Below are 15,812 nucleotides of genomic sequence, written 5' to 3'. Positions count from 1 at the left end.
CCGCACCGATTCATCGCGGCTTTTTAAGGGAAATTCAGGACCGTGTGCACAGTGGTTCCTGTTTTCCATAGGGGTACATTGTAATGTACCCTGCATGGAAAACAGCTGCGGAACCGCAGCGGCAAAACCGCTGCGGTTCTGCAGTAAAAAACGCACTGTGTGAACATGGCCTTAATAATAACTCTCACAGCCATTATCAATTTATGCAAAGAATTACAATGACAAGTGCACATGAAATGATAAATGTTGCTGCAAACAGCTGTCGCCATGAAAAATTAAAAGATTTATTAAAAAATTCACACAGATCTCACCAATCCCGTTTCCAGTAAGCAGTTAAAAAGAAACTACCAACAAGTCAAAAGAAGCCATTTTCCACTTATGTTATTCCCAATGTTAATCTGGTTATTTCAGTAATTGCTGTTTATAAATCCATCTTATGGTTCCAGAGATATGGGCCTTTTTATTTAGTGCCCATTTTTTGGTCCCTACAATGGTGGGTGGCTCACAGGATCCTCTGGGGCGTGTCTTTAGGCTGCTCTGCATAATTACCCTGTAAACCACACCCATTTGCAAAGACCATTAAAAAAGTAGCTCTAAACAAAAAGGCTAATCACATTCGCATCATATGATTTCAGAAAAACTAAATACTCAGAAGAGCTGTGTGATTAAAATAAGATCAATGTATAACTGAAAAAAAGTTGAGGTTCTGAAGCCAAATGGAGCACAAATACCTTCAAATACATATTTTGTCTATAAAGAAAAGTGGGAAGGAAACATTGGACCTATAGAGAAGGGCCACTAGCAGGACATTTTAGATAAACAGCTTCAATTGGCCTTGAATGGCTACACAGGTTATCACACTGGGTTTTAATTGTATAGAGGGCTGCCCCCAGGTGTAAGGGACACCAGCAGACCTCCTACATATGCTGTTATCATGCCTGAATTTAGAGACCTTTTGGAAGAGGAGATCGTATATATATTATGCCTTTACCCAGTTGAATTAACCTCTTCCCTCCTGTGTGCTGGGATATGTGGAGGATTTATGGACAGATGAATATGGTAAAACTGCTGAGGCTCGCACATTTCATATGGCAAGGAAACTAATTGCACAGCACTTGCTGTCAGACTGTGTACCAACATTCCCAGAATTAAAAAAATAAAATAAATAAACTGGCCATTGGTCATAGAGAGTGAGTGTACCCAAAGAGAAATGTGGAATCCAAGTTTCAGCATTGATGAGCCCCCTGGATTGATGAGTCGGGTATGGCCCGAAGAGAGCTGATGAGTATTTGCCTGGGTTTAATGGGAATTTCTTTGACCTGTCTCTGTATCTATACCTGCTATAGGGTACTTAGTAAAGACCTGTGGGTCTTCAAAAATGAATAGAGCGAATTATAAAAAAAATTGTATTAATCAGAATAATTTTTTTAGATTGGAAAAACAGGCAAAAATTAAAAATAGAGCAATAGATAAATTATGGAGGTGGTAAACCTCGTGGAATCAGGGTGACAATAAATCCAAGGTATGCAACTTTTAGCATCAGAAACGTGTCAAATTATATCCTGGAATTATCATTCCAACCCAGCCAAAAAAGTCAAATGTTACCAACTACTGTTATACCAAATTCTACTCCATGCCAACCAATATAAAACGGCCTTTTCTATATCTCACCATCTTTGTTTCCTTGGAGAAGACGATAAACAAAGCTGGTGAACCACGGACTGTGTGTGTGATGGCCAAGAGCAGCAAACCACATCTGCCAGTCAAGCCGAGGTTGATGAGGTGTGATTATTGGAGGAGGCGCACTAACATTTCCCGGCTTGTACATAAACTCGATTTCCTAATGAGAACACAGAAAAATATGTATGAAAAAGCAATGACCAGCAGATGCAAAGCTGATCAAACCAGAAGCATTCCAGAAGAAATTATATACTAATTTACATGTATGAATTTCTAAATATTCTGTCACAATTAGTCACTGCTCTTCCACTGCATCAATCCACAAAAATAATGGCTACTGTAAGTAAAAAAAAAAAAAAAAGGAGATTTTTGTGTACTCACCGTAAAATCTTTTTCTCCGAGTCATCATTGGGGGACACAGGACGAATGGGTGTTATGCTGCTGCCACCAGGAGGACACTAAGTTAAACACACACAAAAGATTAACTCCTCCCCTGCAGTATACACCCACAGGCTGGACAATCCAGAGCCAGTTCGGTAACAAAGCAGTAGGAGTAAACCAGTTATCAAACAGAAAACATGTCATAGTCAAAACACAGACTGAAAAGAACAATTGAGCCAACTAGGCTAACAGGGAGGGTGCTGTGTCCCCCAATGATGACTCGGAGAAAAAGATTTTACGGTGAGTACACAAAAATCTCCTTTTCTCCTACGTATCATTGGGGGACACAGGACGAATGGGACGTCCCAAAGCAGTCCCTGGGTGGGTCACCAGAAGTTATAAATGCAGTGCGAGCCTACAACTACAGATGAGACACAGCCGCTTGTAGGATTCGCCTACCGACGGAAGCGTCTGCCGAAGCCTGAAAGTGCACATGGTAGTGTTTCGTGAACGTATGTAGACTGGACCATGTAGCAGCCTTGCAGACTTGTGCTGCCGATGCCTGGTGCCGGATGGCCCAGGACGCGCCGACTGACCGGGTAGAATGAGCCTTGATCCCCGGAGGTGCAGCGTGACCCTTGACACGGTAGGACTCTTGGATGGCGGAACGAATCCACTTGGCAATGGAGGCCTTGGAAGCGGGTAGTCCCTTCCGTGGCCCCTCCGGAAGAACAAACAAGGCATCTGATCTACGGAAAGACGCAGTCCTGGAGACATAACGTCTGAGACCCCTCACTAAGTCCAGAGTGTGGAGCGCCCTTTCCGTGGGGTGGGAAGGCGCAGGGCACAGTGAGGGAAGAACAATTTCCTCATTAAGATGGAAAGAGGAAACGACCTTCGGAAGAAAAGTCGGACATGTCCGCAGAACTACCTTATCCTGGTGGAACACGAGGAAAGGAGGTCGGCACGACAGAGCTGCCAGCTCAGAGACACGTCGAATAGACGTGACAGCCACGAGGAAGACAATCTTCCAAGACAAGAACAGTAAAGACACCTCGTGCAAGGGCTCAAAAGGTGGCTCTTGAAGAGCACAGAGAACTAGGTTCAGGTCCCATGGTTCCAAAGGCATCTTGTAAGGCGGAACCATATGAGAAACCCCCTGGATAAAGGTCCTGACCTGCAATCTGTTTGCGATCCTTCTCTGAAAAAGGACCGAGAGAGCAGAAATTTGGCCCTTAAGAGAGCTGAGTGCAAGACCCAAGTCTACGCCTGATTGGAGGAATTCCAAAATGTGAGGAATGGAAAAACGGAGGGGGGAACGCCTCCGATCCCTGCACCAGGCGAAGTATGCCTTCCAAGCGCGGTGGTAGATGCGCATAGAAGAAGACTTGCGTGCACGGAGCATGGTAGATATCACCGTCTGAGACAACCCCTTCTGCCTCAGAACCCAGGACTCAACGGCCACGCCGTTAAACACAGGGCCTCTGAGTTCGGGTGGTAAATGGGCCCTTGAGACAGGAGGTCTGCGCGATTCGGCAGCCTCCAAGGTACATCTGAGACCAGTTGAACCATCTCGGCATACCATGTCCTGCGTGGCCAATCCGGAGCGATGAGGATTACTGGAATCCGTTCTGCCCTGATCTTCCTGATAACCTTCCCCAGAAGGGGAATTGGGGGAAAGATGTATGGGAGACTGAAGCCCTGCCATGAGAGGACGAGAGCGTCGGCTCCGAAGGCTGAGGGGTCGTGAGACCTGGCCATGAAGACGGGAACCTGACAATTGAGGCGGGATGCCATTAGATCCACGTCCGGGGTCCCCCAACGAGAGCAGATCTGGTGAAAGACTGCGGGATGAAGAGACCACTCTCCGGGATCGAGGCTGTGGCGACTTAGAAAGTCCGCTTCCCAGTTTTCCACGCCTGGTATGAAAACTGCTGAGAGAATGGAATGATGTGCCTCGGCCCAACGGAGAATTAGCGTCACCTCGACCATGGCCGCCCTGCTGCGAGTGCCCCCTTGGCGGTTGACGTAGGCTACTGCCGTAGCGTTGTCGGACTGGACTCTTACTGCACGTCCGGAGAGGAACTGCTGAAAATGATGGAGGGCTAGTCTGATTGCCCGAATCTCTAAGATATTGATGGGTAGCTGGGACTCCTGCGGCGACCAGCGACCCTGGGTCGAGTGACGCTGGAACACTGCACCCCAGCCGAAGAGACTGGCGTCCGTTGTGACAACCAGCCAGTGCACCGGAAGGAAAGACTTCCCCCGAGTCAGGGAGGACCTCTCGGTCCACCACCTGAGGGATTGTCTGATTTGGCGAGAGAGAAGGAGACGGCGGTCGAGCGAGGCGGGATTCCTGTCCCATACTGCCAGAATGGCGTGTTGTAAGGGCCGGAGGTGAAAAACCGCAAAGGGCACTGCCTCCATTGCCGCCACCATCCTGCCGAGTACCCTCATGGAGAAGCGTAGGGAGTGAGAGCGAGGTTGAGCAAGCTTCCGGACCTCTCTCTGTAGAGTAGATACCTTTTCCGGAGGCAAGAGTACTAGACCCTGAGAGGAGTCTAAGATCATGCCCAGGTAGGGTATGGTTTGGGCCGGGACTGGGGAAGATTTTTTGAAATTGAGTTTCCAGCCCAGGCGTGAAAGAGTATTTATAGTGACATCTACCGCCTCTGAACAGGACCGGAAAGAGGGACCCTTTATAAGAATGTCGTCCAGGTAGGGCAACACCACTATGCCTCGAGCATGGAGAATGGCCACGGCAGCCGCCATGACCTTGGTGAACACCCGAGGAGCGGTGGCCAGCCCGAACGGTAGGGCGACAAACTGAAAATGGTGCCCCTGGACCGCGAAGCGGAGAAAACGCTGATGAGACGGTAGAATGGGGATGTGCAGGTAAGCGTCTTGAACATCTAGAGATGCAAGAAACTCGCCCTCTTCCAGAGAGGCAATTACCGAGCGGAGGGACTCCATTCGGAATTGACGCACACGGACGTACCTGTTGAGGAGTTTGAGGTCCAATATCGGACGTACGGAGCCGTCCTTCTTTGGTACAATGAAAAGATTGGAATAAAAACCTTGGTACCTTTCGTCCTGAGGTACCGGGATGATGACCCCGTCGTCCCATAGCGATTTTATGGCCTGGAAATACTGACGGACCCTTGCTCTGGGAGGAGGGGACTGAAAGAAACGAGATGGGGGAAGAGAGACAAACTCTATCTTGTAACCGACGGATACCAGATCGCGGACCCATCGGTCGGGAACTACCGAGAGCCACGCGTCCCGAAAGAAGAGTAGGCGGCCGCCAACTCTGTCGGTGTCCTTTGGCGTCTGCCAAGAGTCATTGAGGAGGAGACCTGTTAGATCTGGACCCCCTGGACCCCTGTTGTCTGGGTCTGCCTCTCCAAGAGGGAGAAGGTTTGTAAGATGGCTGGGAGGTTCTGTCCTTGCGCTGACCTCTCCCGACGCCAGGTGGCGCGGAGGAAGGATTGGACCAGTTGGAACCGAAACGGAAATATCGGCCTCGGCCCTGTTGGTTGCGAAAGGGACGAAAGGTCCGTTGCTGGGGAAGGAATTTGCTCTTTCCCCCTGTGGAGTCTGCGATCATTTTATCTAGTTTGTCCCCAAACAGACGTTCACCCTGGTATGGAAGGGACGTGAGAGATTTTTTGGATCCTGAGTCCGCTTTCCAGTCCCTGAGCCAAAGGGATCTGCGGACCGTGACAGCATTGGCCGCTGCCTGTGAGGCACAGTTGGCCGCGTCTAAGGATGCGGAAACTACAAAGTCCCCCGCTCTGGCAATCTGAGTGGCCAGGTGAGAAACCTCAGGGGGTAAGTCGGCATGAAGTGCAGTAGAGGCTAAAGACTCGGCCCAATGGGACATGGCTTTTGCAACCCATGTGGCGGCAAAAGAAGGAAAGAGAGAAGCCGAGGAAGCTTCAAAAGCCGAGCGAGCCATCTGATCAATTTGTCTATCCGTGGGATGCTTGATGGACGCGCCCTCGGAGGAAGATAGAACCGCCTTTGTGGCTAGCCGCGACACTGGCGGGTCCACGGAGGGTGACTGAGACCACTCCTTAGCAAGGTCCTGAGCAAACGGATACTTCAATTGCATAGCCTTCTGACCTGAGAAGCGTTTATCCGGACGGACTCTATGGAGATCGACAATGTCCTTGAATTGAGGATGCGTGGGGAAAAACCTATGAGCCTTTGTAGTCCGCCCAAATGACACGGGATGAGCCGCCTTAGACGGGGCTTCCTCCTCTAACTGTAGAGTCTGACTTACAGAGTCTATGAGAGAATCAAGGGTCTCTTGGTCATGACGGTACTCTGGGGAACAGGACACGCTGGAAGCGTCGTCCAGAAAAGATTCCCTGCTATGATCTGGGGATGAGTGACGAGAGACTTCGCTCTCTGAACCAGAAGGCTGATCACGGACCGGAGATATTACCCTGGACCTCTTTCTATATGAGTGAGGGCTTCTGGAAACGGAACGACCTCTGGGCCGTGAGGGGTTCTTAGACCGCGTTACATCATCCTTGGAAGTACCCTGGGTAAGGGACGGCTCACGGAGGGACTGTATCGTCCTTTCCAAGGATGCCACAGATCGAGCAAGGGAGGACGCCCATGCGGGGGTTGGTGTGACCTCGGGGCAGAGAAATCTTGCAGGAGGTGCACACAGCAAAAATAACAGAGTGGGTCTTTCCAGTCCGTTTTTGCCTAGACTGTGACATATTTGCTGTGGAGTGAGCGTACTGGCAGGGGAGAGAGGCAATCCTATTGGGTGCGTCTCACCTAGGATCCGCGGTGGCTTGGCAGGGAGATCCTGAAGCTTTCCTCCTGTCCTGAGCGCTGCGGTGCTGCAGAGCCGCCAGTGCACTTCCTGGTCCAAGATGGCCGCCGAGAAGTGAGAAGGGCGCTTCTCGGGAGCAAGAAGCGCCCAGGGAGGGGGCGTGTCGTGGGCGGGCGGCGGCATGCTTGTGGGCGGGCGCTGTAGTCCGACCCAGGCCTGGGAGCCGCCGAGCCCTCTCAGAAAGGAAACGCTGCCCAGCGGCTATAGAGCCGCACGCTGCCCCGCGGCTGCAGAGCCACCCGCTGCCCCGCGGCTGCAGAACCGCACGTTGCCCCGCGGCTGCAGAGCCGCACGCTGCCCCGCGGCTGCAGAGCCGCACATTGTCCCGCGGCTGCAGGGCCGCATGCAGAAGAGAGTAAGGGGGGCCCCCTGCTGCCAGCTGGTCGGTCCCCGCACTTACCTTGTGCGATGGGACCGATGCTCCATCCACCTTCACCATGATAGGGAGAGGGTGGAGAGCTACTGCCGCCATGTATCAGCCACTATCTCAGTGGTGGTGCAGTGGGCGGCTGCGCGGACGCCCTGTCAATTTGTCCGGCTGTGCCCTGGCTCCAGGAGACTTAGGTGGATGATTAGTCCCCATGGTCGCCTGAGAAGGATGGAAGGAGATCGGGACGCTAGGGAACCGTCGCCACACTGAAAGGTGAGCCAGGGCTGGCATCCATCGTTGCGGGAAAGGATACAGGAGGAACGCTCCGTGTACTTGCCCGTTGTTGGTGCGGGAGAGATCAGAGCTAAAAATTTGCCTGTCGCTCCCTTCTTTCCGTTAAATCAAAAACTAAAAATTGGTGGGGTCCTGAGGACCCAAGTGCCTCCTGAGACACTAAGTAAGAACTGGCTCTGGATTGTCCAGCCTGTGGGTGTATACTGCAGGGGAGGAGTTAATCTTTTGTGTGTGTTTAACTTAGTGTCCTCCTGGTGGCAGCAGCATAACACCCATTCGTCCTGTGTCCCCCAATGATACGTAGGAGAAAAGTACCGTATTTTTTGGATTATAAGATGCACTTTTCCCCCCCAAATTTTGGGGGAAAATAGGGGTGCGTCTTATAATGCGGATATACCTTACCGGTACCGTTGCTGCAGGCCACAGACTGGGATGAGGGGGTGCCCGGCGATGCTGCAGGGGGCTTTTCAGAAAATGTCGGCAGAACCCCCCGCAGAATTGGAGACACCCGCAGCAGCACCGGACACCCCCCCACAGCAGCACCGGGCACCCCCCAGCAGCAGCACCGGACACCCACAGTGGCGCGCCACACATCGGAACACCCCCTCATCCCATCCTGCAGCATCACCACACTCCTGCCTCCTCCAGCAACGACCCCGCTTCACCACAGCCACCACCCCCGGTAAGCAATAAGACACATTGGATTATAAGAAGCACCACCGTTTTATTTAAAAGAAAAAAAAATCCTATTTTTCGCCTCAAAATTTGGGGTGCGTCTTATAATCCGGATCGTTTTATAATCCGAAAAATATGGTAATTTAAAAAAGTTAAAACCAGGGCTTTGGAGACCAGGTCGTGGAGTCGGGCCCATGTTGATTGAGTCGGAGTGGGTGTCATGGAAATTGAGGGGTTGGAGTCGGAGGTTTGGCTTAACAACTCCACAGCCCTGGTTAAAACCCCACCAGTTTCCCCCACAAAAAAGAAACAAATAATAATATTTACCGTCCAAGTCAGTTTATCATAACTCCCTTCGACCACCACCTCTGGGCGGCCTCCCACCCCTGTCATTCGTCTGAACAAGCCATAGGAATTCACAAGCTGGTATTCATCCACAGCTTTAAACATCCGATGCAATGATGGCCATAGTTGACCATTCGATTCAACTTCAATGTATGTATAAGGTACCTACACACAAAAAAAAATAATTGTGAATTAGTAAAACTGTAAAAATTATATATTATATAATATATATATATATATATATATATATATATATATATATATATATATATATATATATATATATATATATATATATATATATATATATATATATATATATATATATATATAAAAAGAAAAAAAGAAATTGTAACTTGAAAGAAAAAAAAATACCCAACAAGTTGCCCATATGTCTCAGGATTAAAAAATGAAAAAATATAAGAAATTCAAAGTCTGCATTTCACTGGTTCCACTAGATTTTTCCTCTCAAAATTTTTTAACTGGCAGAGGCAGATTTATTTTTCACATGCAGTTTTGAACTGTTTTATTATTAGTTATCACAAATCTAGAGCGGGTACATAGACTTCTAAACTCAGGCCGCAATTCATCAAAGCTGTTACGCTAGAATTATAGTGTAAAAAGCTTTGACAAATTGCAACATTTTGGAGCAAAGCGAAGCTGTGCTGACATTTTGGGGGGTCTTATGCCATTTTCGCCCAGCTCTAATAAAGTTGGCGATGCTGCGGCATGGCAACCCCTGCTTGTCTAATGTATGACGAACTGTGGTGTTCTTTACGCCACACATCTTAGGCTACGTTCGCACAACGCAAATGTGGTGCAGCGTCGGCGAAGCAACGCACAATGCAAATGTAAACGCATGCACAACGCAGCGTCTTGTGACGCATGCGTCCACTTTTGCATGGTTTTTGGCGCAGAAAAAACGGCATCTTGCAGCGTCCTCTGCGCCCTGACACATGCACCAGTGACGCATGCGTCACAAAACGCAAGTGCAACGCATGTCCATGCGCCCCCATGTTAAATATAGGGGCACATGACGCAACGCTAGCCTTACTCCAGTCCCTAACCGTGGCTACTGGCGAGGTGCATGACACTTTTCAGACACGCCAGGTTTATTAAATAATGTGTCTCTCATAATGAATCAGGAGCGTCTCACTCCAGCAAATCTCATCTAAAACAGCGTGAAAAAAGCCGGTGTTGATGAAACTGGGGTTTGAAATGGTTTAAAAAAGGGATAAAAATCATATGACTTATGCTGTGACTTCTAATGGCCAGATGAGCAAATCAGATTACAGATGAGCAAATCTTTTGAAATTGCCAGCTTTGCTACATTTCTCCAAAACATTTGATTTGTGACAAATCGGAAGTCTTTCAATTGCCCTGAAAAAGGCATGTTCTCCTAAGGCTGTATCCTACTCATTTCAAGCTCACTTAACACAAAACAGCTGCTGCATTTCCAGCCTTGGCTTTTATACAGGCATGATGGTCCCTCCTGAATGGCTTTGCTATACCATGTGATGTTTCAGCTGCAAGGAACTTTGGGGAAGCCCAAGGTGACGTGAGCCTTTTCTGGCCTTTGCAAACTTCTGGAAGGTATAAAATGTTGGTGGCCATTTTAGACTACTTGCGCAAATTGAAACTACAAATTGTTCAGAGTTGTCAAGTTTGAAATCCTAAAAATTAATTTTAAAGGGTTTATGAGAAGAGCGGAATTGTGAGAGACATTACATTTTACCAAGGTTTGTGGCTATTTTTTTTTTTTTTTATTTACAAGGAGACAGTAATAATAGGAAACACAATAAAAAAACATAATTATATATAAATATAAAACACAAAGAAATGGGTAGGATTGAAAAGCAAAACTCACCAGGCTGATTGCAAACATTCCTACTGTAGCAACCGAGAAAACAGCCCACTGTATTGTAGACAGAAGCTTCCAGAAAAATCCGCGCACAGATGCGCTCCTGAGAAGACAGTACGATATTTAATTTATAACACATCTGAATTAATACATATATTTTGCACCTAGTAGATGGGTGGACAGTCCGCCGCCTTTTGGTAGTCAGAGGAGCAAGCCTTATTCTAGCCATACTACTTATGCTATAAACCCTGATTGTAATTTCATTGCTGTGTGATCGGAGTACCAAGACCTTGGGACACCAGGGACTTCTTCAAAAAGTTTTGACTACAAAATATGTAGTATTCACAGCGGTCTGACCTTACACTATGGAAGAACGGAAGATATTTCGTAATACAAGGTGTAGGCAGATAGTAATACCAGCACAAAAATATCAAATATTGGACAAAAACCTATATCATTATGCCTGCCACCCAGGAATATATAATTCACTGCTCCCCTGGTTTTAGGTGGCATGACGTCACGTAGTCACGTACAGTACATGATCGGTGCAACTAATTACTGTATCCTGTAAAAAATGGGAAAGTGGCGCCAGGTTTGAGCGGCAGTCGATGAGTAAAAGAAATCCTGTTTTTTAATTGGACAAAGCTATGGAGCATAACATTTAAAAGCGGACAACCTCTTAAAAAGGGTAAAAGTTTATATATTAGCTGTAGATAGTAAGTTATAAAACTTAGTGATATAGATGCATTAGGTCAGCCCCTTTCGGTTTGATATTTGTAAAAATGTGGCTGTCATATTGCTCATTTCAATAAGCCAGCCCCAATCTCTGATCTATAGACAGACGGGGCTGGTTTAGCTAATGAAATCATTAAAGTATGCTTTGTAATGTGTCAGGTCAGTACTGCACAGAACATAAGCCACATTTACCTGTACATGCCTTTGAGAATCTCCCAGCCAAGGGATGCACCCGCTAGCCAAATAGAGGGAAATATGAGTGTGCGGAGCCACTGCAGGAAATCGTGGTATGTAAAAGCTGCAAAAAACAGAAATCATAGATCACAACACACAATGTATAGAGGTTTTTTATCCCGCATAGGAGTTATATTGGTGCCATGATCAAGGTTTTCAATAAAACTAAAAATTGTTTAATATCACAACAGCCTACATACCACAAAATCGTTATTAGTGATGAGCGAATATACTCGTTACTCGAGATTTCCTGAGCACGCTCGGGTGATCTCCGAGTATTTTTTAGTGCTCGGAGATTTAGTTTTCATCGCCTCAGCTGAATGATTTACAGCTACTAGCCAGCATAAGTACATGTGGGGGTTGCCTGGTTGCTAGGGAATCCTCACATGTAATCAAGCTGGCTAACAGATGTAAATCATTCAGCTGCGGCGATGAAAACTAAATCTCCGAGCACTAAAAAATACTCGGAGGACCCCCGAGTGTGCTCGGGAAATAACGAGTATATTCGCTCATCACTAGTCGTTATACATTTCAGGTAGTACTGGTAAGGAGTGTCTTGCAGCAGAGAGGGATTAACAAAGACAACACTTATGAACATGCCTTAACCCCTTAAGGATGGGGCCAATTTAATTTTTTAACTCCCCTTTTTTCAAAGATCCTTATTTTTTTTATTTTTCAAACACATTTGAGGGCTTGCTTCTTGGGGGGACAAGTTGTAGTTTTGAAAGACATTGTTCATTTTACCATAGAAGTATATGAGAAAATGGTAGAGAATTTGAAAGTGTGTTTAAAACTAACAAAAAAAATTCCACCATTGTTTTGGGGGTTTTATTTTTACTGCGGCTATTAGGCTGCTTTCACACTAGCGTCGGTACGGGCCCGTCGCAGTGCGTCGGGCCGACGTACCGACGCATGCTGTGAAAGAAAAGCACAACGGGGGCAGCGGAAGCAGTCTTACGACGCTTCCGCTGCCCCATTGTAAGGTCCGGGGAGGAGGGGGCGGAGTTTAGGCCGCGCATGCGCGGTTGAAAATGGCGGACTAGACGCACAAAAAAAGTTACATGTAACGTTTTTTTGTGCCGGTGGTCCGCCAAAACACAACCGTCGCACGACGGTTGCGACGTGTGGCAATACGTCGCAATGCGTCGGTAATGTAAGTCTATGGGGAAAAAATGCATCCTGCAGACAACTTTGCAGGATGCGTTTTTTCTCCTAAACGACGCATTGCGACGTCCGCCGAAAAACGCTAGTGTGAAAGTAGTCTAATCTGTACCTTATCCGCCCTTCTATGGGCAGTGTCTTCATTCTTCTTCTGCGCAGGCGAGTCACTGCTACGGTGTAGTGACTCGCCAGTGCCTGCGCAGAAGGATGGAGATACTGCCCATAGAAGGGAGGCTAAGGTACGGATAATGGCACGAGTGCAGGGTGCAGACTTAGGATTATGGTGCCACAACTGTGCATCACATGGCAGTGCGACGTGCACGGGAGGGGGTGCAATGATAATGAAGGGAGGAGACATAGATTTCTGCCAGTCACCTGAGATGACATCTCAGTGTACTCCGATGTTTTACACGCACCCATCGACTTGAATGGCCTTCATCTGATTTGTGGTTACACTCGCAGCATACTGCAATTTTTTTTTTTCTCATGCCGAATTGGAGTGAGGAAAAAAAATCTCTGCAGTGCCCCGTAGAATAACACTGGTCCAAGTGCTATCCGATAAAACATCAGATAGCATTTGGCTGGGTTATTCGCTCTTGTGATCAAGCACAATGGGCTACACTTGTTAGAATTCTTATCACCAGAGAGCCAACAGAATATCAAGGTATCACCTGCTACATTACAAAGCTAAAGAAGAAAATAACCGGGTACCTCTAGTAGTTACCTACAATCCAAATCTGGAGGCGCTAAGGGGAGCTGCACGGAAATTACAACCTTTACTACAAAAAGATGCCCGATTACAATCCTTTTTTCCAGACCCCCCACTACTGTGTTTTAGGCATCCCCCAAATCTAAGAAGCATCATTGTCAAGAACTCCCTGTCCTCTCCAACAGCTGCAGGAAGCTTTCCTTGCAACCAGAAAAAATGTAAAACCTGTCCATTTATAATGACCATGGACAAGATAAAGATATCAGGACTACAAGATCCCAGTTACTTTCAGCTGCATCACATCTATTGTGAGAAAAAAGAATGGACCTACCGGTAGCAAAACATTTTTGTATCCCTGGTCATAGCATCATGGACATGAAAGTACTTGTTTTAAAAGGTAATTTCAAATCTCAGAAAGACCGAAGAGTCTGCGAGTATAAACTCATGATGACCTTTGACACACTCTGGAATGAATGGATTTATGTCTTTTTACATCAATTAAGGAATTGGCTCTTCAGACCTTCTGGGGTCATCACAACACAGAACCAGACCCATTCAGAGGACAATAAAACAATTAAGACTTCCTTATCTATGAACTGTTCCAATATCTGTCTTTCCCTCTCATATGATAATTCTGCTTCACGTCACTTGTCTCATCTATTGCCTTCTTGTGTATAAATATGTGATTCTTCAGATTTTGCATTAGTCTTTGCCTGATGAAGAGACCTGCATAGTCTCGAAAGCTTGCACTTTGTTACCATCTCTTCAGTTAGCCATTAAAAAGGTATCAACCACTGAGGACTCTCACGTCTAAATATTTTTCTATCACCAGAGAACACTTGAAGGTTTTAAGGAAAAAGACTGCAAAACATATAAAGTATTTTCAGCTTCCTGCAACCTTTTGCATGTCTTATATCAAAATATAAACCCAACGTTCAAAAGCAATGAGAAGAGTACTCACCAGTTTTAGATTCCACATGATACTTTTCTAAGTTTATTTGTAGATCAAAGTGTTTTACAGTCCAGAAACCAAGCAAACCGAAAGCCAGGAGATCAAAACAAACAACAAAGGACTGCAGAGAGAACCTACGGCCTGCAAGAAAAAAACATTTCCAAACTTCAGATAAAAAAGAAAACAAATACACAGAACATTATAATTTAAAAGGGACCTTTGATATTTCCTGTATACCCAGCACTGTCTAATGATGCAGGAGGTTAGACCAGGAGATCAGGCTGATATTATACATCTCACTTACTAAGAAACCTGCTCTTAGCTATGGTGGAGGAACATTCTTCTTTCTCCCATGTGTTGCTGCTTGCTTATAATTGGTCAGCATCATTCTGGGAGAAGTACAGGCCCCCAGTGAAAACAATTAGGCTGTGTGCACATGATGCGGAATTGTTGCGGATCCGCAGCGCATTTTTCCGCGCAGAAATGCTGCAGTTGCGCAGTGTGATTTACAGTACAATGTAAATCAATTTGAAAAAAAAAAAAAAAGGCTGTGCTAATGGTGCAGAAAAATCTGCATGAAAACCGCTGAGGAACAAAAGAAGTAGTATGCGCTACTTCTTTTGTGCGGAACTGCAGCGTTTCTGACTCCTTCCATAACAGAAATCCACAGGGGTAAAAACCGCAGAAAATCCGTGGCAAATTCGCACCTGCAGTTTCTGCCAGGAGATGCAGATTTTGTGTGGAAAATTCTGCACCCCAATCTGCAACGTGTGCACATAGCCTTAGACAAGATCCATTTAGCTTGAGAAAAGTTAACTAATCAGGTGCAAAAACCTTGATCACTAATATTTCAACAACAAAGACCAAATTGAAAAATAAAAAACAACGTTTTTATTCCGCTCTGCAGTCACTATTACATCGTATGCCCAGCTCAACATAAAAAATTTGGTGAAAGGACCTCCTTAAGAAGTTATTACACAACAAGGTATTAATTTTTTTACTTCTCTTCAAATTTGTAGAGATATTTGCTTGTAAAGTTTAGATTCTAAATTTCCACTATAACCAAGGGTCATTAGAAAAGGTAAGAAATGGTCGTTTCTATGTGATATAGTAAGACGTGTAATGACACACCGCTCTGTTCTCCTATTGTGGATCAATGACCAGACAGCTGTCACAGATCCAGAGAAGCGCATGAGACACTGCAGCTCTCATCTCACTACACTGTCCGCTCTTCCCCCTCATACTGTTAATGCCATGAAATGAGAGCTGCAGCACGTCATGTACATCACTCTGGAATTGTGGCAGCTTTTAGGGCCAAATGCCTGGAATAGATGCAGACAGGTGTTTGTATAGACATAAAGCTCTGCATACCCGCACCAACAGTTTGTCTCTCTAAAGGAACCCCAAGTATATTAATTCATTTAACCGCATCCACATATTTAGCAGCATGCTACACTCATCAGGAGAGCTTTAGGTCATGTTCACACAGTGCGTTTTTTACCGCGGAACCGCAGCGGTTTTGCCGCTGCGGTTCTGCAGCTTTTTTCCATGCAGGGTACAGTA

The 15,812-nt window shown here is 46.4% G+C and overlaps 1 protein-coding gene across 1 annotated transcript in view; it reads right to left on the bottom strand.

The window, feature by feature from the left end:
* The window catches only part of LMF2 (lipase maturation factor 2), a 62,638-nt gene that overhangs the window by 12,139 nt on the left and 34,687 nt on the right, over positions 1-15,812 (bottom strand). The window contains exons 7-11 of the mRNA XM_077264332.1: positions 14,259-14,390; positions 11,386-11,491; positions 10,465-10,561; positions 8,580-8,762; positions 1,672-1,840 (exon numbers count right to left, since the gene is read on the bottom strand). Of these exons, the coding sequence (XP_077120447.1) occupies positions 1,672-1,840; positions 8,580-8,762; positions 10,465-10,561; positions 11,386-11,491; positions 14,259-14,390 (687 nt within the window). The remainder of the gene's footprint in view (positions 1-1,671; positions 1,841-8,579; positions 8,763-10,464; positions 10,562-11,385; positions 11,492-14,258; positions 14,391-15,812) is intronic.

Source organism: Ranitomeya variabilis, chromosome 5 (genome assembly GCF_051348905.1).
Source record: "Ranitomeya variabilis isolate aRanVar5 chromosome 5, aRanVar5.hap1, whole genome shotgun sequence".
NCBI lineage: Eukaryota > Metazoa > Chordata > Amphibia > Anura > Dendrobatidae > Ranitomeya > Ranitomeya variabilis.
The sequence above is the reverse complement of the archived record's forward strand: the minus strand, read 5'-3'. Positions and strand labels throughout refer to the sequence as shown.